Source organism: Phlebotomus papatasi, chromosome 1 (assembly GCF_024763615.1).
Source record: "Phlebotomus papatasi isolate M1 chromosome 1, Ppap_2.1, whole genome shotgun sequence".
In the NCBI taxonomy this organism is placed as follows: domain Eukaryota; kingdom Metazoa; phylum Arthropoda; class Insecta; order Diptera; family Psychodidae; genus Phlebotomus; species Phlebotomus papatasi.
Window position 1 is genome coordinate 34,147,311 of NC_077222.1, and position 24,415 is coordinate 34,171,725.

A 24,415-nucleotide genomic window follows, 5' to 3' on the forward strand; every position below is an offset into this window, starting at 1 on the left:
ATTTCTATTTAATTAAAAATCTATAATTTATTAATAAACTATTCAATATTCTCTACACCTCTTCAACCAGCCGGAAGTTCTGGTGCTGCTTTTCTGGGATAACATTGAAGAATTTCTTGTAGATGGTTTGTCCTTCCCTTTCTGCGTAATTCCTCCGAACCCACGAATGATCCCAGTTCAGGTCGGTTTTCTCACAGCTGATGATCACTTTTCCAGACTGCATTGCCCAGAGCGTCCCATTCCGCCCAAAACCAACATTGAGACCCGGATGGAAGCGAGTTGTCCTCTGCAGAGCCAAGAGAGTTCCACTTGTGACATATTCAGAGTCTTGGCGCTTCCATCCCCTATGTTTGGGTTTGCTGTTCCCCTTGCCTTGGTTGCGGGTACTGGTGCCGGTTTTTTTGCTGGCAAACCTCACGGAAACTGATGCAAAAAGAAAATATTGTGGTCGCAGGAAGGGTGATTGAGGTTATGTTTTTCAAATGGGGAAGTGGATATCTCTGGATTATACCTGTTTGTGGGAGGGTATTGGGGAGAATCCTTTGGTAGAATGATGAAGCTGACTTCAGAGATGAGAAGAGGCCCATGCTGGCTTCTATGTCTTTGAGTATTCCAAGATTTCTCGATTTGGTAGCAAAAACACGAAAAACACTGAGATAAAAAAAAATATCCCAAAAAATATCCCATCGATCAGAGCCGCCTGGTGGCAAAATTCAAGCAGCCGTTTTGTGCGCTGTCGTCGAGCGTCCGACGCCATTTTTGTGAAATTGTTGAGTTGGAGAGGAAGTGCTGTGTGCTGTGTAGTGAACAAGAAGCCGAGAAAAACTCTGAAAATACCTCAAAATTGTTGTGAATAGCCGTGGCAAGTGATTTGTGGTTATAGTGTAATGGCATCTAAAGCGAAAAAGAGTGGGTCGGGAACGCCCTTGGCGTCCAGTACGCCAGTACCGGGTGGAAAGACGACTCCGACACCCGGTCCAAACGTACGGCCGGCAAGTCCACTCAGTCCCACTCGGGCGAGTCGCCTGCAGGAGAAGGCTGAACTGCAGAATCTCAATGATCGTCTGGCCATCTATATTGAGCGCGCCCGGAGTCTGGAGCAGGAGAATTCGCGATTATCGCTCCAGGTGCAGTCGTCGCAGGAGACGGTGACGCGGGAGGTGTCCAACATCAAGTCCATGTATGAGCATGAGCTGTCGGATGCCCGGAAGCTCCTTGATGAGACAGCACGCGAAAAGGCAAAGCTGGAGATCGACACCAAGCGTCTCTGGGAAGAAAATGATGATCTCAAGGCCAGGTAAGCGCCCCATTTTCGCCCTCCCAAAAAAGAAAAGAAAAAAACCATTTCTCCTCACACTCTCGCCCGAGGCAGTGACCATGAATTATTCTCAAAAAAATCCGCTAATTTATTCACCCACATTGCCATCTCTCTTGCTCTCCCGGGAGACCCATTGAATGCCCATCTCTCTCGCCGGGAGCTCCACATGCCTGACGAAAGAGCAGCAAATGTGGAGTGTGATGTCACCCCGAAGAATGTCGACAAGATCATAAATGTTGACTCACACATACACTCAGTGTGTCTCCTAGAGAGGCAATTCTCTCTCTCTTTCCTGGTGTGTTCAATCTCTGTCCCAAAACCGGATAACTTCCCGGTCTTCCCGATGATCCCATTGAGCGTAAATTGGGCTGATACACATTCCGTGCGAATCCGTTCGTCAGGGACGAAAAAATTCAGAGAGAAATTGATAGGAATATCATTTATGGGGGATTTCGTGATGCCTCTGTGTGAGATTTTATTTGTGGAAGGCCTCAAAAGCTATTCACAGGGTGACTCAAACTCTGTCACGCTCGGAAATCTCTAAGTCAGACTTGATAAGGGGTTTGGGGTAGCTGCTAGATTTCGTTTTTCAAAGTATAAAGGTGTCTACACATTGGGATCAATTTTCGTCAAAAATGGCTTTTTTGAAGAAAATTGGCTGCAGTGCTGTAGGCAGAAACGTCAAAATTCTGTCAAAAAGCGATTTTTGACAAAAATTGCTTTTTTGAAGGAAATTCCCTGCAGCGTTGTAGGGGGAAACGTCAAATTTCTGTCAAAAACACAATTTTTGACGAAAATTGCTCCCAATGTGTAGACGCCTTAACGGAGACATTTGTCGGATTTATGGGAGTTAATTGAGGTAGTGGAGGTAGTTTTGAAGAATTTTTAATCACTCCAGGGTCCAGGCTAATCCTGGGATTACTTTTACTTTCTAAAAAGGCAGGGATTAAAGAAGTTTCGGTATGAATAAGTACCGAACCTGCATTTAAGAAAAATATATCAATTTTTTAAAGAAAACTTAGTTTTTTTTTTAATAATATTTCCACATTTAAAAATTAAGAATGTTGATTTTTTTTAAAAAATTCTGAAGGATCCAGAAAAAAAAAACAAAAATAAAAATACCCGTTTTTGAAAAATTGTAATTGAGTTTATAAAAAATCTCAATATAATTTCCAATTTTTCTTTTAATTTCTATTTTTTTATCTTGTGAACTTGGGAAATATCCAAATAACTAAATACGCCTAAAGGAAAATAGAAAAAAATCGAATAGGTTAAAAATTATTAAAACATTTTTGCTAACTTTGGAGATGAAAAATACCTTCCAAAATTCAGAAATTTTTAAAATTTACTTTGAAGCATAATTGACACCACTTTACAGTAGACTCCCGCTCAATCGGGCGAAAAATGTTGTTGTCAATTTTCAGGTTTAATTATGAAGCTATAATTTGTTCAAATTCGCTGCAGTTCTTCCTATTTTATCGTGATTCTTTATAATTGAGCGCTTTTTGTGGAATTTACAAAGGCTTTGACGCCCAAATCTATCGATAAACCGGATGTCATTTTGCCCCAAATGCCCAATTGAGAGAGAGTCTACTGTTCTTTAAAATTTTTCTTATTTAAGGTAAAGTACCCTGTAGTCGGCCGGTTTCTCAACTCGGCCAGTGCGACTATTTATTCAATTTACTTAGATTTGTTATAATATGGTCTTACCGATTTAACATTATAAGGTGTATTATATTATATATATAACATAAATCAGTGAAAATTTCATAGAAATTGACTATAATACGTTAAAAAATTGATTAAATAATTCAACTGGCCGAGTTGAGGAACCGGCCGACTAGAGGGTACTTTACCTTAGTTAAATATAAAATATTTTCATCGTTTTTTTTCATTTTAATTAATTATTTTGTTGACTCTTCCCAAGCCGAATAACAAATTAAATTAAGATTTTTTTAAAATAATTTTTTACTATTATAAAAATATGTTTGAATTAAAAATATCTATCATAAATTAGGTAATTTAAAACAGTTTTTGGTTTCTAAAACATTGCTTACTTTAAAACAAAACTTTATATAAATTTTTTAATTTTTAATTTATTTTATTTATTGTGTTGTACAACTTTATTTAGAGATATTTCCAATAATCTCTGCGAGAGCCTTATTGTAGTAAACGATTTAAGTTAAAATTTGGTGGAAGCCTATACACTCGGCTAAAACATTAAACTTATTAAGTATTTATAATAAGTTATTAGTCCAATGGTTTTATTTCAAGGAATTCTAGAGCATCCAATTGCTTAAAAAAATATATGAAAATGATACAAAGGGCAAGGCATTGTGGCGAATGGCGAAAGTAATATGGCATAACAGAGTCTTAACACTAAGTACTTAATTAAGGCCTTTGCAATAATGCCTAATTAATGGGTTTTGGGTGATAACTGATAACTCTTCAAGCAATCACACTAATACTTATATAAGATATATTCTCTCATTTCTTGATATTTGTTTTATTTCTGAAAAATAATTTTCTTACATTGATCTCCTTGTTACAATCAAAACATTGTTCTAATCTCTGTTCGGCCGAACGCAAACACATACTGGGTCAGGGAGCTTTAACTGAGAGAAGAATAGAGAATTATTTGATTAGACTCCCGAAACACGTGCTTTATTGGGCTAAGGTAAAGAAATATCAGAAATTTATATTCTTTCGGGCTTTACACTCCCGGTTCACTCATGTGAGTCTAGATCATGAACTAAAGGAAAATTTTGACACACTGAGAAAAAAAGGGGGTGCGATTAACTTTTTTTCCTCATAAATTTAACACTTTAGGTGTAAAAATATATCAACATTTTTTAATATTAATTTTACACCTTTTAAGGGTAAAATCAACACGAAAAAGGGTAACTTTAACCCATAATACACATGAAAAGGTTAATATTTACACCGATTTCGGATCAATACTGCAGGGTAAAATTAACATTTCCGGAATGTTATTTTAACTTTTTCGGATTTCTCTCAGTGCAGAATATTAGGCACTTTTTTGTACTGAAAAAGAATTTAGGATCCTTTTGTGGTCAAAATTACAAAATTTGGATTTAAGGCTGCTGAGACTAAAGGAAAGGCCTTCAGATAAGCTCGCCAAAAACAAAATAGGCACTGTAAAGTTAACTAATCTTCATTTCCAATAGATTTATCACTAAATAATTAAAAGTTTTGCTAACGAAAATCGGAGGTTATGTTTTTTTTACGTCTTATTTTTCCATCTTTTGTTATTCAATGGTCAACATGTGTCCATTGTATTCTATATTCCAGTTTCCACTTTTTACCATTAGATGTCACTACTATCATCCAAAAAATGCCTTAATTAATTACTTAGTAAGAACTTACTTAAGAACTGAACTTATATAAGAACGGTGAAATAATTTTTTGACGAGTAAGAAAAGGGAAAATTAAACACACTTTTAGCACAGCTTTAAATTTATTCAACACACAAGATTAACGCATAAATACAAAATAAAACGTAACAATCCACCGAATCCACTTGTATGAGAATTCTGTAGCGAAACTGTAGACATTACCAATATTTGTCGAAAAACACTGAACCAATAGGGGAATTCTGAAACAGGATGACATTGTCACTGTAATTGTGTCTAAATTTAAATTTTTTAAAGTGAATCAATTAAAGAAAACATTAAAAATAGCTAAAATGCAACTCATATCAAATACTGAAATCTTCACAGAGCTCCTTTGCAATACTTTTTCGATAATCACTGGAAAAATTTGTCATATGACATTTTCATATTGGTACAGATCTAGGGGAATGTAGGCAGGCTTCGCACGTGTGTGCTTTCAAACGATGTGAATTTTCTCTTTATTTCCAAAGAGTTGGTTCCGAATTTCTTAGCCATAAGTTAAGTAATTATGAACCTTATCTTCATTGTAAAAATAGGCAGCCAAGCCCTTCTTTCCTAGGTGCTAGGATCACAAATAGAAAATTGGCCCAAAATGGGTAATTTTAATGGCACATATTTCATTTGATTTCTCATATTTAAACTCATTTCTAAAAAAAATCACTTACACAGTGGATGAAGAGTATACTAGAGATGATATTTACATAATAATTTTTTGCATCGGAGGGAAATTATTTTCACGGTGCCGGAAAATTCGCAAGTACTACACTGTGTGTGGTTTCAAACACTGAATGTGTGAGCATTCGCATATGCATCCGGCAACTTCAGATTGAAAACCATAACTTCACTAAAGCCTCATAAGCCACAGGGAGACAATCCTGGACATTTCCTCTTCGACAGGCGTGTAGTTTCCTGCCCATCTCCATGAGACGACGTTTATTCACAGTGTGAACCGTGTGAACATGCTCACCATTAGCCTGGGACTCAATGTCACTAACTAAACTGCTACCATGCTAAAGGATATCGAAAAAATTATGAGCCACTTTAAACATTTGCAATAAGAATTAGGAAAACCAAACATTTTACTCACAAAGCGAGTGTTACTCGAACACTCTGAAAAACACAGAAGCTTATCACCTTTCTTAATATAATTTATGAAACCTTTAGGAAAACAAAACAATATTAACATAACCTCTACAATGTTCCGGCGATTCCAGCTGACCAGACGACTAATTTTGACAGTTTAGTCGATTTTCGATATTTATTTGGAAGAAAAAACAGTGCTCCAGAAAATGTGGAAAAAAGTGTTTTAAAGATCTTCTTTTAGTGCAGTGATAGTTTCCGCGGGTTCACGGGGGTACAGTATAACCGTAGGAAAATAATTCTTAATTGTGGATAAAATTTATTTCGAGAAAAAAAGCAATGACGAACCCAAACCCCCATCGTGTGAACGCTGGCTCCGGGGGCAAGAATCGCACAAATCGTCATATCTTTTTCATTTTCCTGTCCAGGAAAAACCAACAATTCTGTGATAGTGGACTAGGCATGCATAGAAACCTAAAGGATCACAGATTTTTTTGGTGTAGTGCAATTTATTGCCCATTTTACAGTTTAGTCAGAAAAAAATCCTGAATATGAAGCACGAAAAAACGTGCGAAGGCTGCCTACATTCCCCTATTTAGGTCTTATTGTTCGACGATATGGGTCACAGTAAAATAATAAAATTTTTACAAGAGATCGGTTTACAAAAAGAACTTTAGAGTGCTCCTGATCATTTCGACGGGTTGACTGGACGGTCATTGGCCATGGTCCTTAACCCTTTAAGGACGATTGGGTCACCGGTGACCCAAAAATTAAATTTTTCCTATGGCCTTCTGAAGTTGTGTTTTGCTCTAAAGTCCGAAAAAATGATTTAGGAAATGATATAGGAAAAATAACACACACTTTGAATTCACTTAGCACACAAAAACAAAGGCGATTTTAATAAAGCCTACAAAATAATAATGATATTAATAAAGTTAGCCATAATCAATTTTGCTTTTACTGAGAAAGGATTCACTTTGCACCTCATTTTCACGTGATCCCCACCAATCCAAATTTTTAATTGATTTTCTTTTCGATTGGTATAACTTTTAATGAAATATTCTTTTGAAAAAACTTCAAAAAGTTTCGTAAAAAAGAATGAAACATGGGTAAATTTGAAAATCTGCCAGGCATTCTATTTTAGTCAGGACACACTTGGGGAGATTTTAACCGATGTTGGAGATTTTATCTCAGAAAAAAAAATTATTTAATGTAAAAATTAAGAAGAAAATGTGAATATTTCTGAATTACTCTAATTATGCTTTATTATTACAAAATCGCTTAAAAGTTTGCTCTTTATCAAGGTATTAATGTTTTTTGTTGCTGACTTTAAGCGTAAAGTTTCAAGTACTGCCACAGAATTGAGATAAAATTAAATTTATTTCAATCTGCAAGTAAAATTATCTCATTGATGCTGATATTTAAAATAATTTCTGATGTCATTTTGCAGTGAAAAAACTGGATTGGGGGAAAAATTACCAAAAATTGTGTCATCAGCAATTTTTGTAGTTTATCTCACAGTTTTTTTTTGTATCAGCCTGTATTCAACCAATAGAGCCAAAAATTTATTAGCAAAATCTTAGCGATAATTTTAAGAGTTTTGGAGCAAAAACTCATTCATTTGAATCTTTGCCATTGAATAGAAGAAGAAACCGTAAGAATAAATTTTTGCTAATTGGGCTGTTCTGGCAATTTTTTTTTGAGATTGTGGCTTTTGCAAAAGAATCCAGTTCACCCTGTGAGTGATTTATTGACTGTATTGTATGAGGTCAAAGACAAGAGAGGAGATGTATAAGAAAGTAAGAGAGAGAGAAGAACTCCATAAGACCCCAAGGCGGCAGAAATTGCGTCACGGGAGGCCACAAATTGTCTTTTGCTTCTTCACTGAGAAAAAAAAAACAGGGGTGCGATTAACTTTTTTCCTCATAAATTTAACACTTTTTAGGTGTAAAAATATATCAACATTTTTTAATGTTAATTTTACACCTTTTTAAGGGTAAAATTAACATGGAAAAGGGTAACTTTAACTCCTAATACACCTAAAAAGGGTAATATTTACACCGATTTCGGATCAATACTGCAGGGAAAAATTAACATTTTCGGAATGTTATTTATTTTAACTTTTTCGAATTTCTCTCAGTGTTGCTGAATCTCTCTCTACCAAAAAGCACCTGTCCTTCTGAAGACAGAGAGAGCTTCTTTTTTTCTTCGGAAAAATCTTTTAATAGAGATTTCTCACAATTTTTGTGCAAATATTGATTTAGACGAGTTTCATTGAGAGAGATCTTTAAATACAATCTCATAAAATTTTTTCGAGGTTTTTCACATATTCTTGTTAGTGTTCCTCAAATGAAAAGGAAGAGAAAAAAAAAATCATTTTGGGTCTCTATAAGATTTCTTTACGCCATCGCGCGTCATTTCTGTTTTTGGGCGTGATGTCACTTAGTTTAATACAGTCACACATGTGAAGGAGAAAAATAATGTGGGAAAAGAAGAGGGCAATAAAAGAGGGAGTGAAAGAAGTGTAAAAGGCAAGAAAATAAATAATTTTTTTGATTGTGATGGTGGAGAAAAAAAAATATAATGGAAGAAGGAACATTCTCAGAGGTGAAATGGGAGTGTTTTACGATGGTTTTCTGAAATCTATTTAAAAATACAGAAAAAAACTTAGGGGAATTTAATTAAAATGAATTAATTTTAATAGATTTAAAGGGAGTTTTGAGTTAGGGACTCGAGGGAAAATCATTGGAATGGTTTGAAATATTTTCCCGCCAAAAGTAATTTGGGTTTGTGAAGCAATGTTCTAGATAAAATTGCTGACAATTGGTTAAACTTCTTCAGTTTAATAGCCCAAGTCAAGCACATTCAAAACTTCTGCCTCATTTCTATTAATTTAGCGATATTTTTTTCCATTGAATTGGGAATTGGAAGTCACATACAATAAATTACAGAGTCGCTAATGAAAATTCTTTGCCACATGGACAAAAAACTGCGATCTTCCTTCTTTTTCAATGCTCTCTAAAATATTCTCAAGCGTCGTAAAATTGCTCAATAGCATCGTAAATACGTTAAATATTCGATAAAAAAAAACCCTTTTTTCCTCATTTTCATGGGTGATTTCCTGTGTTTAGACAAACGATGATGATGATGAAGAGATGGAATTTTTGGTTTTTGGTTTATTTACTTCTCAAAATCCCAAAGAAGATGCGTCTGATCTCGTGTCTGTTTGTCTCTCACTGGGTGAAGGAGAATTTTTGTGAAAAAGGAGAGAGAGAAGGAGAGGAGAAAGCCCAGGAGATGCATTATTTTGTGGGCCAAAGCTATTTATAGGCGGGATGATGGGAAAGACAAAAAAAAAGAGGTGGACGAAGAGAAAAACAGAAAAGAAAGACTCCATTGAAGGTCAATGACCACACTTTATTCCTCTTTCACTTTCAATTTGGAATTGGTTTTTGACGAAGAGAAAGGCTTTCATGGTTTTTTTGTTTTCAAAGAATCAAGGAGATTAAATAAAAACCTTTAAAGGGATTTTTTTGCAAAAGAGAAAACAGAGGAAGAATGAAAATGTAAACAAAGCTGATGAAGATGTTTTTTTGTCAGAAGGTCTTTTTGATATTTGCTTTGAATTGATGATCAAGGTAGATTGTGGGATGTTTTTTTATGCAAAATCATCATGTTTAATCGTACTACTGATCTTCGATTGATATTCGGAATAAAACTTTTTTTACGTTTATAAATGCGGACAATTAGAATGTGAATCGTTCTTTCGAACATAATGGAGTTTAAGAACTCAATGTTTTTCAATTTTTACATTTTGATGTATACTTGGAAAAACTATTTAGTTAATTTTTAAATTGTTTCTTCAACCTCCAACGCTATTTTAGCCCTTTAAGGACGAGAAGGTGAAAAAATGAAGGGGCTGAAAAAATCACTTTTTCCGACTTTTTAGACTAAAACATAGCTTGAGAAGGTCGTAGGAAAAATTCAATTTTTGGGTCACCGGTGACCCAATCGTCCTTAAAGGGTTAACCCTTTAAGGACGAAAAGCTTTCCGCTGAGCAAAATTCAACGAAATCAAGTTTTCCTCGATATTTCAGCATAAATAAGAGATTTACGGTTAAAAAGAAATTTTCCCATCCCTAGGTGTCCTGGAAAACTATGGGTCATATATGACCCAATCGTCCTTAAAGGTAAAAAAGCACAAAATTTTCCAGACGACAAGTTTACTCGTTTGCTCTGTTATTTTTGACGGATAAATAACTTGAATATATTTGTAATAATAAAAAAAATATATTTAGAGTACGAGTATAAATTAAAACGATCAAAAATTAATTTTAAAAAATCTCATTAAATTTTTGATCTCAAAGACTCTTGAAGACTGGTACACAAAAACAATAATTTTTATGAAAAAATGTATTTTTAATTTTTAAGATATTCATCGAAACAATTTCGGGTACTGGTAACACGGAGATAAATGTCGCATGCCTCACAAAATTGGTCTTATAATCCTCTTTTCTGATAGCACCATGTGCACTTCAGTTTTCTTCGAAAACTTTAACAGTTGAGCAGTTGTCTACAAAGACAATTGAACCATCAATGTCTTGAGAATCAATAATTTCTTCTCCTGAGGATATTCGACATTTGCGCAATCCCGTTAAAACTATTCTGTCAAGAAAAATTTATCAAGAAATATCCTCTACAATTCTTACAAGTTCCTCAGAAAAGGCGAGAGGAGAGATCATCTAGATAAACAAGGAAAAACAGTTACAATGCAGTTGTCGTAAAGTCAATCATTAATCCGTAAATAAAAGTAAAAATGTCAAAAGTATCTACTCGCCTGAGAAATTTGATGATGATAATTCTAATATTTAAAAAAAAGCAAAGAAATATAGAATGGGAAATAAGAAGAAAACACTGAAAAAGAAGAAATAACTGATTGACAATAAATTTACTCTATTTTACAAATAAGATTGAAATTAATTTCTAAGTTATGTATAAGAGATTAAATATTCTGTTAGCAATATTTTTAATCTAGTATTTAAAATTAATTAACATGCTCCAAATAATGCGAATCATTCAAGAAAAAAATGCGTCCCAAACATCCCCTTTTGCGTCCCATACTGCCCCAAATTGGGGAGGTTTGGGACAAAGTGTCAAGTTAAATTGTTTTATCTTCTCCAAGAAAATTCAGTTGTTTTCCAAGTTCTACCGAGTACATTTTATAAAATCAATACCCATAAGTATCCTATAGACCGCCTAAAATTGTAATACGTGATTTTTTGGAATACGATCTAAAAGTCAAAAAACATTTGTAGAAACCATTACATCAGAATCATTTCATGAAACTAAAATTCACTTTCTTTTTTTTTAGCTGAGATTTTTACAATCTCAGCTTCTGTGGTCCGAGGAGAAATCCGACCTCGTCCGATCGGGCCCAAGTTTATGATTTACACGTTTTGACACTTCTAGATCACGAATATGATATGCGCCAAAAATCGATTTTCGTGGACGTCCCGTACCGTCTGTCCGTCCGTCGGTAGTATAACCACTTCTGGAGAGAGAACGGAAAGCAATATCTACAAGCGGTTTTCAGCAAAGGTTAAATGTCGATGGGCGGCTAGAAGTAGGTGATATCAGATTCACCACCCCAACTTCCTTTCCGCCTTTTTGAAACACCACCAAATTAGCTGAGATTCTTTACAATCTCAGCTTTTGTGGTCACAGGTGAAATCCGACCTTGTCAGATCGGGCTAAAATTTTGGATTTATACGCTTTGACACTCATAGATCACGAAAATCATGTGTGCTAATGGCTCCGGCACACCTTTTATTTCAGGAAAATTTCATGAAGTCGAAATTGGAATTCCTTTCTTTCTCACATGCTTTGAATATGTCTATCTCATTCTCTCGCACTCTTCTTCTTTTAAACATCACTCCAAATTCAATTTAGCTCAATCGAATTTGGTATGCGAAAGAATGAGATAGTCATATGCAAAACATGTGAGAAAGAAAGGAATGCGAATTTCGACTTCATGAAATTATCTTGATCGCAAAGGTGTGCCGGAGCCATAAAAGTCGATTTTCGTAAACGTCCGTCCCGTCTGTCCCGTCCGGAGTACAAACGCGTCTGAAGAGAGAACAGAAAGAGATATCGCCAAGCAGTTTTCGAGAAAAGCTTAAATAACAATAGGTGGCTAGAAAAGTTGGTGATGTCAGACCCACCCCCACCCCCACCCCCTCCTACCGTCTGAACTTTCTGTAACGGTACCTTAGTCATCGAAATATTTCAATTTAAAGCAAAATTGATTTTTTAGTTTTTTTTACGTTTTTTATAAAATTGCCCGAAATTTGTTTATGCGATTTCAGTCATTTGAAGTTCATTTTGTAGAGATATTTTAGTAGACCAATTTAAAAGAAAAAAAAATTGGAAAAAGGTGTTATAGGGTAAATTAAGCTAATTCAAAACCTGCTCTAAATGGAAACTTTTCGCTACTCCAAATGGAAACATCATTGTTTTCACGATAAATACAGTACTAAATTATTATATTTATATATTTTCTATAGCACAGTTTCATTATTTAGTTAATTTTGCTCCAAACAGAGCGAAAATCCATTCTTAGTCACAAATTTTAATTTATAAATTTCTCAGAAAAATTAAAAGTCTACTTTTACAGCATCGAATTTTTCATCGATCGACCATGCTTTCCAATGAAAAACACAATAAGGTGACTGTTGTTTATTCGTTTTGATTAACATTTAATGTCACATTTCTGGCTAATTTTATTTAAAATAAGTGCTAATCTTTATTGTTGACGGTACGTGAAGTTTTCAAATGAAATAATTACCTATTTCGTGAATAAAAAGGATTTTTCTGAAGTGTCTGCAAATGCTTCAATAGGAAACCCCGGAAATATGCCTTTTTTGTAGAGATTTTCTTATTGTTTTAGATGGGAAATGAAAAAAAGACCAAGAATAAGAACAAATCCTGCACTCAAGAGCAACTCAACAAGGTTTTGTAAGCCTTACACTGTTTGTCTCCAATTAGAAACTTTCCCCTGTCTCCATTTGGATTAATATGTTTCCAATAGAAGCATTTTACGCTCGCGTATTTTTCTTGTATTTAAGAAGTTTTCAAATTATATCTAAAGAATTTTCACTAAACAGTAACATTCTAGAAGAGTCAAGGAGCAAATTCATGTAATTTTCTTCAGAAAAAATATGAATCTTCTGTCAAAGTTAAAGCGTCTGGAAATGGTTTTAAATTAGGACATTTACCCTAGTTTTCGAGATATTGCATTTTGAACATTGTCACAGATCGCGGAATGCTCCACGGATTTTCGCGGTCAGCGGAATTTTTCGCGGATTCGCACAATTTTCCCAGAGTTGCACGCATTTCGAGGTCGCCTGTAAGGAATCTCAAGTACCATAACTTTATTTGGGATTATTACTGGTTTACGGAACGGAGGCAGTATTACCTTAATGTCTAGTAGTTATTTGTCAATTCCATTTATTCAGCAACTGCTCGGATAAAATGAAAAGCAGCGTGTTGAAATGCGTCTCTGGGGGATTATTTTCATCGCGTGTCTCTTCATCATTAATCGATTTTCTCAATATGTGGCAAATTTTTATTTTTGGCATCTTCCCTTTCTTCAATTGTGACCACGTGCCTCTGTGTGAGAGTTTAATATTGATTTTCAAATAAGTTTCTAACCCTCAACAATTCTTTTTTGTTCCTTTTTGGCAACAATGAATTTAAAAAAAAAATTAGGCTGGACAAGAAGACGAAAGATTTGCTTCTGGCAGAGAACAGTGCTCGGATGTACGAGTCGAGATGCAGTGAATTAACTGGAAAGTACAATGCAGCCTGCAATGAACGGAAGAAGTATCAGGATGATGCCAAGGAGTTGGAGAAGGAGAATGAGAAGTTGCGAAAGCAATTGGATGGGATGAGGAAGCATCTGGAGGAGGAGACTCTGGCACGTGTTGATCTGGAGAATAGTATTCAGAGTTTGAAGGAGGAATTGGCCTTCAAGGATGGTGTGTATCAGCAGGAACTCACGGAGACCCGTACGAGGCGTCAGGTGGAAATTAGTGAGTTAGATGGACGTCTGAGTGAACAGTATGAGGCGAAACTGAAGGAGTCCCTCCAGGAGTTGCGTGAGCAGTATGAGGGACAGATGAAGGCCAATAGGGAGCAGATTGATTTGCTGTATGAGCAGAAAATCAAGAATTTGCAGAATGCCCTAAATGCTAATACTAATTCAGCATCTGCAGCCTTTGAGGAACTGAGACAGACGCGCCTTCATATTGATTCACTCAAATCCAAGATCAATGAACTAGAGGGCCAGAATGCTGCCCTAAATGGACGCATTCATGACCTCGAGAGGCTCATTGATACCGAACGTCAACGCCATGGAGATCTGGTGAGGACCCTTGAGGCCGAATTACTCCGACTTCGCGATGAGATGGCACAGCAACTCCAGGAATATCAGGATCTTATGGATATCAAGGTGAATATTTGTTAATTCCTATTTATTTTTGTTTTGTGCTGTGAAAAAAACTAGTTTGAATTGGTTTTCTTCCATTATCTTAATTTGCTTATTCCTTGTCTTTATTTTATGGCACCATAACAAAAGTGCCATCTGCTTCTGCTTTCTTGATAAAAACATTTTTGCAAGTTGTTTCTAATTGCTAATTCATGCTCTATTGATTTTAAAACTGTGATTAATCAGTACTGTGAATTAATAAATTTTTCATAAAGTTATTGATTTTTTTTTTGGATTTTCTAGTCAATTTATTTTGTAATAATATTTTGCATCTTTCTAACAATTTGTTGTGCTTTCTCAACTGCTAAGTGTTGTGGTTTTTATTGATGTTCTACAACCCGATATTAAAGGGTTTAATTGCTTATGTAAAAAAAGCAAATGGTGTGAGGTGAATAATTATTCTTAAGAACAAACATGCAGTTTTGTTCAGCAATTGTTATTCTTTGTAAGAGTCTTCTGATGTGAACTTTTGCGCAATAGAAAATCGTTATCGAATGGCCTTCAAAAGAAAGTGTGTTAATGATAACGAACTACTTGTCTTTTCATTACACAAAAAAAAACTTGAACAATGAAAATTTTAATGCTTACTAAACATAAAATTTTGTTATCATTGCAATTTTATTACAAAATCATCGAATTATTTATTAAAATGCCTAATATGTGCGTTCGTTACGTTATTATGCAAATTTAAAATTGAAAAATATGCTTTTTCTCTAGACTAGATATTTGAGACTAAAGCGCCTCTGGTGTCGGTTTTACAAACTTCACTAGTTCAAGAGAATTGCCAGTCATTTAAAGGCCATTAACTTTTTCTTAGTAATGAATTCAATTGGTTTAGTACAATCGGAGCTACGACCAATTAAATATCAAAAACCGGAAAAAACATTTTGCCTACATTACGGATCTAAGTACAAAAACATGATATACCTTAAAAATGTTGTTAGAGATAATTGAATAAAGATCAATAAGTGATCTTGACAGTGATTTGTCAGTACATTGGACGACAGAAGACATTGGAAGAATTCCCGAAGGGCAAGGAACTATGAGAATGAAGGTAGCCGAAATAGGGCAACAAAGCTATGCCTACATTTTTATTCATTTTAATATGTATTATGAATGATTTTAGAGTAAATAAAGACGATAAACTGTCTACAAGGTTCCAAGCAACACTCCTTAAGTAGAAGGAATAAAAAAATCAATTTCTATTAAAGATATTACATTTCAAACTTGAGACTTTGGCGCTTGCATGCAACTATGCCGAAATTTGGCACACTTTAAAAATCCATTTAATTAAAAAAAAACTGATTTTGTCATGACTACACCAAGATGATCTTTTTATTGACCTTTATTCCGTTTGCTAAATCTGCATGCAATGCAATATGTAAATGTTTGCTGCATTATCTTGTTCTCAATTTGGTGGCTTAATAGAAATATTGCTGTTGGTTTTTTGCCGTATATTGCCAGATTAGACACGAAACAGTAAGAGATATTGACTTGGAGTTTTCAATAATTATCTTGTCCATACTGAGTATCCTTAGAGATTTTCGATTGTTTTTCACACTTTCCGTTTTTAACGCAATCGCCGTTGTGATGATTGTGTTTGCGTATTTATGGAAAGAAATTTGTGTTTCCGAAAACTTTTCGTGTTTCCGTACACATTTCTGACAAATGTTTCATGTCTTCAATAAGTTTTCCCGGTGTATTTTAAAAATGCAAATACACGGTTGTAAAATGCAAATAGCTATTTTTAGCTAATATCAAATGCAAATGCATATTTTCGAAGATTGATTTCGAAATCCAAAGAAGCTGAGAAGTACTGTTTGTGTTGACATCTGCAAAATTGACCATAGGGTAAAGGCCCATAATTTTGGACAGTCTGCTGATAAGCATCCATGTTCCAAGTTTGAAGTGCGATATTTTTAATGATAATTGGCTTTTTTTGTTACTCTCTTTTCAGAAGGGTTGTTTAGAAACGTAGCAAGCTATTTATCGTCTTATCTTTACTAAAATCAGTTTTAATACGTTTAAAAATGAATTGATATGTAGAGGTGAATTTGGCTCTTATTTTGGACAACTTGTTTATTAATTTGGACAACTTGACTGTAAATTTAGACAGCTAATCCGCCTCAAGAGGATGCCCATTGTTCTTCATTTGATGAACCAATCTTACCAAGTCCTCTTCCTGTTCATGTAAGGGAAACGTAGAATGTCACAGAAGCCCGGAAACTTTCCATATCATTCATTAAAGTGAGTTGACTTCGATACTCCAAGTACGTGCGGATTCGCTCATTTCCTGGCCTTTCCGGGAGCCTTTCAAGGCTTTTCTCGCTACATCTCTTTCGTAGAGATGATGCTCCTTAGTTTCTCCAGGCATTTGTCCAACCTAGTCATTCCAAAAGCTAAAACTTCACGAAATTTCGTGAGAAAAACACCTGTCCAAAATAAGGAGTATTACCTCACTGGTGAATTTCTTAAAACATTTCCCATTTTTCACACGAAAAATCTAATTCACAAGGCAAATCTCACTTTAGATCAAATGTACAAATCACCACTAACGTGAATCAACACAATATTCAATGAATATTCAATAATTAATTCAATAATAAAAATCCGAAGAAACATTGTTAGCACTTCACCACAGTTAAATAAGAACTGAAGTAAACACAAAGTTCTGTCATATTTCTCGTAAGCAATTGCTCACACTGAATTTTCAACAAAGCAATTTCAACTCAAATAATATTCAAAATTTAACGTATTTAGTGTTAAAATCTTCCAAAAAGAACAAATATTTAAATTGAATTCATTATTCATCAAATATTGGAATAAAAATCCATTATTTTAATCAATTTATTTTTAGTGTCCAATGTTATCCTCAAAGTGTCCAAAATAAGAAACTGGACAAAATTATGAGCCTTTCCCCTACTGAAAGTTTTGTAAGAAGTGAAATGTGACACTCACAATTCACGCTTTAATTTAAATAAAATTTCAGAAATTTTATGTTTATCTGATACGTAAAGAGCTTAATATTACATATAGAACTTAAAAATAATTAGAAAACAAATATTTATAGCATTTTTGATGTGTCCCAAAATACCCATATTTTATCTCGAAAAGCACCTTGTCCAGAAATACCACATGTAACCCTACGGTCTAAATCAGGGTTATACGGAATATTTTTTCTTATCAAAATGTCCCGGCTGGCATGATAAATTGCACTGTTCGAAAATTCAAACTGAATGTTCGCACGAAGTTTACAGAATTTTTTAAATAATATTAAAGTGACAGTAAAGAATTATTGTTCAATGATTAGGGTGATGTAGGGGAGACTGGGGCACATGTAACCATTTTCAATAGATGCGAATTTGAGGTGATTTTTCAAGGACACCGTGACTTTTTGGAAAATCTTTCTTAGCTCATATTTTACCCTTGGGTATAGGCAATTCATTGCGGGTAATGCGGACGCTGGAAAACAATTGAGCTTTCCATAAAAATAAAATTTGTGTCACTGTGCATTTTTCTCTTTTCACAAAATACCTGGGGTAGAAGTAAACACTTTCTGGGGAGGATGTAAACACCCTTTTTTCCACCTTTGAAATTAACTTTGCATCACTTTCAATTATTTTAATTATTTAAGAGATATATAAAGACTGTTTATTTTTCAAAAAATCACTACAATTTTTACAAGGAATATTAAAATAGCAAAAAAAAAAAACTAAAAGCATGCAAATCAAAGACATTTTTCAATGGATTTTCCCCATATTTTGACAACATGTGACTTCTTATTAAACACAGCGCCACCAATTTTTTCGTAGTCAATGAATTAGACATTTCGTATGAAGGTCAATTTCCCGCTCTTTTACCTACTCATTTTGTGAAATTGAAATTGCCTGTTTACATCTACCCCAAATGCTGTTTTCTGACCAATTATTAATTCTTTTGAAATAATGAGAATCTCAATTTGTAAATGCATAAATATAATCCTAAAAGATGTAGGAAAGAACTGATATTGCTACATTTCGATTATTTTACACAGTTTTTAATTTCCAGGTGGAAATCCAAATGACCAAAATAATCGAAATATCAACATTTTCGAGAAAAATTAATTTTATTTTTAAAGTATTAGGATTTTATTGACTAATTCATCTGTGGACATACATTCCCATGGTATCTATGAATGCTTATGGGTTTTATCCTCTGGAGTCTTAAGATTATTGGAAAAAATCACAGTGTTTACAACTACCCCTGTTTACTACTACCCCAGTTCCTCCTAAGCTTTTTTAGATTTCGAAGATGGGTTTCGAAAGCCAAAGAAAAGGCGTTTTCTTATTGCGCGTTATTTTTTATTTGCTTTATTCAGCAACTGGCGTTTCAAAAATTCGAAGATCAATTTCGAAAGCAAAAAAACAGATATTTTTACTTCTTGTTTCGTCCGTAAAGATTTGTTATGTACTCATTTTAAAGATGCTTCTGATTTATTATTTGTGATTTATTTTGAAGTAAGGTAAAGTAAGGTTTTTTTTCTTTGTGTAACTATCTTTCTGCATGTATTTTTTTTTTCTTTTAAACTGTTTGTGCTTTTCTTCTTTGCTTTGTGTGGCATTTCCTCGCTTCGCGCTTCGAAATTTTGGTTTTCTATAGAAAGAATCCATAGAGAGATCGCCCAATGGGAATTTTTTGTCCCTTTGTGTATTGTAGGTTTCCCTAGACATGGAGATTGCAGCGTATGACAAATTGTTGGCTGGTGAAGAACATCGTCTCAATATTACTCCGACTTCTGGGGCATCTGGTAGTTCATTTTCTCAGATTTTTCGTTCAGGGAGCCGCGCAGGCGGCTCCCGTAGGACACCGCAGCGCCAAACGGGGCAGCCGGCGTTGAAGCGAAAGCGTACGTATTTGGAGGAATCCGAAGAGCGGAATTTCAGTGATTTTTCCGTGACGGCATCGGCCAAGGGGGACATTGAGATTGTTGAGGCTGATCCGGAGGGAAAATTTGTCAAGTTGAGGAATAAGGGGCCCAGGGAGATTCCTATTGGGGGCTGGCAGTTGACACGTACTGTGGGCAGCAATGAGACAGTGTTTAAGTTCCATCGAAGCGTGAAGGCGGATGCTGAGGCGGTCATTACGGTTTGGTCAGCAGATTCGGGCGTGACACATGAACCACCCACGAATATCGTGATGAATGGCAAGAAGTGGTTTGTGGGGGACAATATGAAGACACTTCTGATGAATGCAGAAGGAGACGAGGTGGCTGCCAGTGAGAGGATTCGTACGCATTTGAGCAGCTTGGCGTCCAGACATCGTGAATCTGGCTTTGGCGGAGATGATTTGTACCACCATCAGAGCCTCAGGTCAGCCTCTAGGGCGTCCCAATTTGGCAGTGGAGATCCTCAAGGGACGGAAAAGTGCCGTGTCATGTGAACGGAGCATCTAACTTAACTGCAATCGGCCCCCACGGAGAGGTAAAGAAAATAAAACATTTTAGTTTTTTCGAAAAATTAAATTAAGAATGAGAAACTTCTTGATGGATGATTCTTATCAAAGGGACTTTCGAAGAAGAAAACAGATGGTTTTTTTAATTATACAATTCTTTTTTTTCTTTCTTTTTTAGTTGTAATTCAGTAAAGAAAAAGAATTATTTCAATTATCGTAAGAATTGGAGAAAAAATAATATCAATTTCATAAAGAAAAAAATAAATAAAACGAGAAAATCGTGAAGAGACTTCTACAAAGAACAAGGAAGTAAAAAAAACTTCTCTTTTAAATGTTAAAAAACATTTTTTTTTCTTTTACATTTCAATTAATTTCACATGATTTCTTTTCTTTGAGCACGAAGAGAAGAAATGAAAAATTTCTAAACTGAAAATCTGAATTTTTGGGTAAAAATGATCAGATTGTAAATCGATCAAATTGAACAAAGATTATTTGTCTGCAAGAAAAAGAAATAAATAAATAAACACAATCCCAATTATTGTGCATAAAAAGCAAAATTTGCATTATTCGCTTCCTTGATAAAAAAAAATGAAGAAAAGAAAAATCTTGTAGAGATTATTAGAGCTATATTATTAAAAAAAAAACAAATATACCACGGACGGAAAATAAAAGAATAATCCTCAATTTTTCTGTCCACTTGAAGATGCCTACAGTCCAATAATTTTTGGAGTAAAACAACTTACAAATAAAAAAGATAGATTGTAAAGAAGAGAGAGAGAGAGAAGGAATAAGGATTGAAAAAAAAATAATTAACTGATAAGATTTTCTCTAACAAAGTTTAATTTTAAGATTTTTTTCTATTATCTTTTTTTTTTCTTCTGAGAATATTTCTCAAGATTCTTTTTTTTGCTTAAAAATTATACATTTAATTTTTTTTCTTTAAATAAAAAAAAATAGAATTATAAAAAAAGCATTCTTTTACAAAAAAAAACCTCCCTTGAGAAAAAAACTGCCGTAAGATAAAAATAAAAGAAAAAAAAAACAGAAGAAAAAAAGTCAGTCAAATCTTTCGCTTTTATTTTCAAACTCGTAGTTATTAACATTTTTGTGTTCATTTAAAAGTCTTTTTCTCGCATATTTTTATTTGTGCTAATATTGATTAGGAATGACATTTATTAAAAATTAAAACTTGATTGGAAAAATAAAGAGAAATAAAAAGAAAAATACATCACGGAATGTGGTTTTTAAAATCATTAGGGAGGGTGCTAAAAAGAGGGCATAAGTTTCTTCGATGGAGGAAGGACAAACAGATTTTTTTAAGGATACAATTACACAGAATTAACTGTATATTTATATGTACCAGAATAAAGTTGAATTCTCTACAAAAAAAAATGATGAGCCTGGTTTCAGCTTCTATTTATCAGGGTTTATTGGATGTATTTCTCTTTTATGTTGAACTGGATAAGAGGATTGCAGTGCAGAAAAATCCTTCAGGTGTCTATGGCAAAACCAACGGTTGAATTTGGTTGTAAAGTGTGCCCTATGAGTTTCAGCCCAAAATACAAGGAGTTCCGGCTTGAGAGAAAACGGACTAAAAGAATTTGATATAAATTAAAATGATTTTTGAAATGCCCCTAAATGTACACTTAGTCCGGGGATTATGCATATTTTCGGGACCGAAAAAAAAACGCGCGAAATCGCTTTATGCGTTGTGAAAATTTGCATACCCGCAGGCGATTTCTTTTGAATGAATCGGCCGTAAAACGAATCTCGCGCGGAATAAAAGTAGAGCAAAAAGCTTCAATACACGGTAAAAAATTTCGGCACGTATTTGTTCCAAAAATTAGCTCGTCCACGGACACCATAATTTTTGGCATAATCTTGTTCATTTTATGAGACTCAAAAAGATACCCAATATTAGTAATGAATTTGTTCCAAATTGTAGCTCGTCCACGGACACCATAATTTTTGGAACAAATTTGTACCTTCTAGGAGGAACAAAAAGATACCCAATATTAGTAACGAAATAAAAGCGTATCCCTCCTCTCACACTCAGTCACCCGTCACCGAAGGGAAGAGGACGCCAAATCTGTGGCAATTTTCGTGTTACATGGTTTCACTTTTTAAATTCGAGATTCCCTTCCCCTCCTGCTGCCAGCACTTGCATATGATTTCGTCATGCACGCGTCTGTATACAACACTCTTAAGTTGATTTTTATTTGATGTTCCTTATGAACTTTCGCTACCGAAATCCATCTCGACTGAAGTATAGGCCTTAACTGTAAGGCAAAATCACTTACACGGATTTGTTCCCGACAATGGGAACAAAAAGATTCCCTATATGAGTAACAATTTCGTTCCAAAAATTACCTCGTCCATGGACATCGAAAATTTTTGGAACAAATATGTTACAGATGTAGGAATAATATTGTTATAAAAAATATGTACCAATTTGTTCCTGACAGTGGGAACAAAACAGCCGAGTGCAACAAATTCTGTTCCAAATTTCAGGAACAAATTTGTATAAAACGAAATCAACTCAAATTTGTAGACATTACACTGTATCAAAACGGTTCCAAAAACAACTCTAACAAAATTGTAACTGTATTTTGTAACGAAACTGTAAAGAAAACTTTTTGGAACAAACAAATATCTTTTCTAGGTACACGTACAAATTGATTCCAAAGAAATTTGTTCCAAGGAAAACTTAGTTCCAATATTTTGGTCAGTGTCCAAAAGTTTTTACCGTGTAGTTTAAAATAAATTCATCAACAAACAGTACCTACTCTGGCCAGAGTTCTTCAATAAATTGTTAAAATATTTAGCTTAACCCTCTAACAGTACTTTCTTTGATATGCAAAAAAGGTAATTAAATAATTTTGTCTAGGGTAATTAATGGTCCACTGAAATCAAAAATACCATCCCTTCTTCATTATCTCTTTCCGTTTGGGCACCAGGTGAGAAAAGGTAAAGACCGCCTCCAGGCAGTCATATCCGTTTAAGGCATAAAAAGACAGAAATATTTTAATTGAAAAATAGTGAACAAATAGTAAAAGAAATGAATTTTAAACGGTTTTTATGGATGAATGTTGTATGATTATCTAAAAAATGATAATTTTTATGAAAAAAACTTTTAGAATTTTTATAATTAGTCGTTAAAGAAACTGAAGGTGTTTCAATGAGACTGATTTTTAACGAATGGGTCACAGGCTAGGTATGAAAACGTCACTTTCTTGTATAATTTGAAGGTCATTTGAAATACATTGCTAATCTTCTGGCCCTATTTCACGATCAGGGATATTAATAAAAGAAATTAAAGTTTTATGCTGAAAAATAAGCAAAAAAAGTCTTCAATATTCCCGCGTCACAAAATAGTAGGGTAAATGTCCTAATTCAAAACCATTTCCAGACGCTTTAACTTTGACAGAAGATGCAACACATTAAGTTCATATTTTTTTCTGAAGAGAATTACATAAATTTGCTCCTTGACTCTTCTAGAATGTTACTGTTTAGTGAAAATTCTTTAAATATAATTTGAAAACTTCTTAAATACAAGAAAAATACTCGAGTGTAAAATGTTTCTATTGGAAACATATTAATCTAAATGGAGACAAGAGAAATTTTCTAATTGGAGACAAAAAGTGTAAGTGAAACCGCGACGAAATTCTTCCAAAACCTTGTTGAGTTGCTCCTGAGTGCAAGATTTGTTCTTATTCCTGGTCTTTTCTCCTTTCCCATCTAAAACAATAAGAAAATCTCTCCAAAAAAAATCATATTTCCGGGGTTTCCTATTGAAGCATTTGCAGACACTTCAGAAAAATCCTTTTTATTCACGAAATAGGTAATTATTTCATTTGAAAACTTCACGTACCGTTAACAATAAAGATTAGCACTTAATTTAACTAAAATTAGCCAGAAATAAGACATAAATGTTAAACAAAACGAATAAACAACGGTCACTTTATTGTGTTTTTCATTGGAAAACATAGTCGATCGATGAAAAATTCGATGGTGAAAAGGTACACTTTTAATTTTTCTGAGAAATTTATAAATTAAAATTTGTGACTAAGAATGGATTTTCGCTTTGTTTGGAGCAAAATTAACTAAATAATGAAACTGTGGTATAGAAAATATATAAATATAATAATTTACAGTAGACTCTCTCTCAATCGGGAATATGGGGCAAAATGTCATCCGGTTTAGCGATAGAATTGTGCGTCAAAGCCTTTGTAAATTCCACAAAAAGCGCTCAATTATAAAGAATCACGATAAAATAGGAAGAACTACAGCGAATTTGAGCGAATTAGCTTCATAATTGAACGTGAAAATTGGGGTCTCGGTAGCTCAATGGGCAAAGTGTTGGCTTTGTGACGCAGAGGCCCTCGGTTCGATCCTTGATCGAAGCGCGTCCGGTGAATAATTGGAAAACAGTTTTTCACCGTCCTTAAAAGCTACAAACTGAACGCAAAAATATCAAGAAGGAAGTATGATAAAAGATAAGGGAGCAAAAAAAGGATTTGTGATGGAGCAAAAATAAAAATGATAAGGAGAGATGAGTAAATAAGAGTGAGCGAAATGGCTATATGGACCTGATTGAGTCTGACAGCCAAAAAAAACATAAAAAGAAGA

At 34.3% G+C, this 24,415-nt stretch overlaps 2 protein-coding genes across 3 annotated transcripts; one reads left to right on the top strand and one right to left on the bottom strand.

The window, feature by feature from the left end:
• Nucleotides 1-688, bottom strand: LOC129798889 (50S ribosomal protein L27). The gene is made up of 2 exons (XM_055842356.1): nucleotides 512-688; nucleotides 1-423 (listed from the first exon to the last, which is right to left on the bottom strand). The coding sequence occupies exons 1-2, from the start codon at nucleotides 585-587 to the stop codon at nucleotides 53-55; spliced, it is 447 nt and encodes a 148-aa protein (XP_055698331.1). The 5' UTR covers nucleotides 588-688; the 3' UTR covers nucleotides 1-52.
• LOC129798888 (lamin-C-like) lies at nucleotides 635-24,270 on the top strand. 2 transcript variants are annotated; one of them, XM_055842354.1, is made up of 4 exons: nucleotides 734-1,297; nucleotides 13,579-14,320; nucleotides 19,052-19,815; nucleotides 19,965-24,270. In XM_055842354.1, the coding sequence occupies exons 1-3, from the start codon at nucleotides 888-890 to the stop codon at nucleotides 19,772-19,774; spliced, it is 1,875 nt and encodes a 624-aa protein (XP_055698329.1). In that variant the 5' UTR covers nucleotides 734-887; the 3' UTR covers nucleotides 19,775-19,815; nucleotides 19,965-24,270. The 2 variants fall into 2 exon arrangements, with proteins under 2 accessions (XP_055698330.1, XP_055698329.1); XM_055842355.1 differs by having other exon boundaries at nucleotides 635-1,297; nucleotides 19,052-24,270.
• The last annotated feature ends 145 nt before the right edge of the window (nucleotides 24,271-24,415 follow it).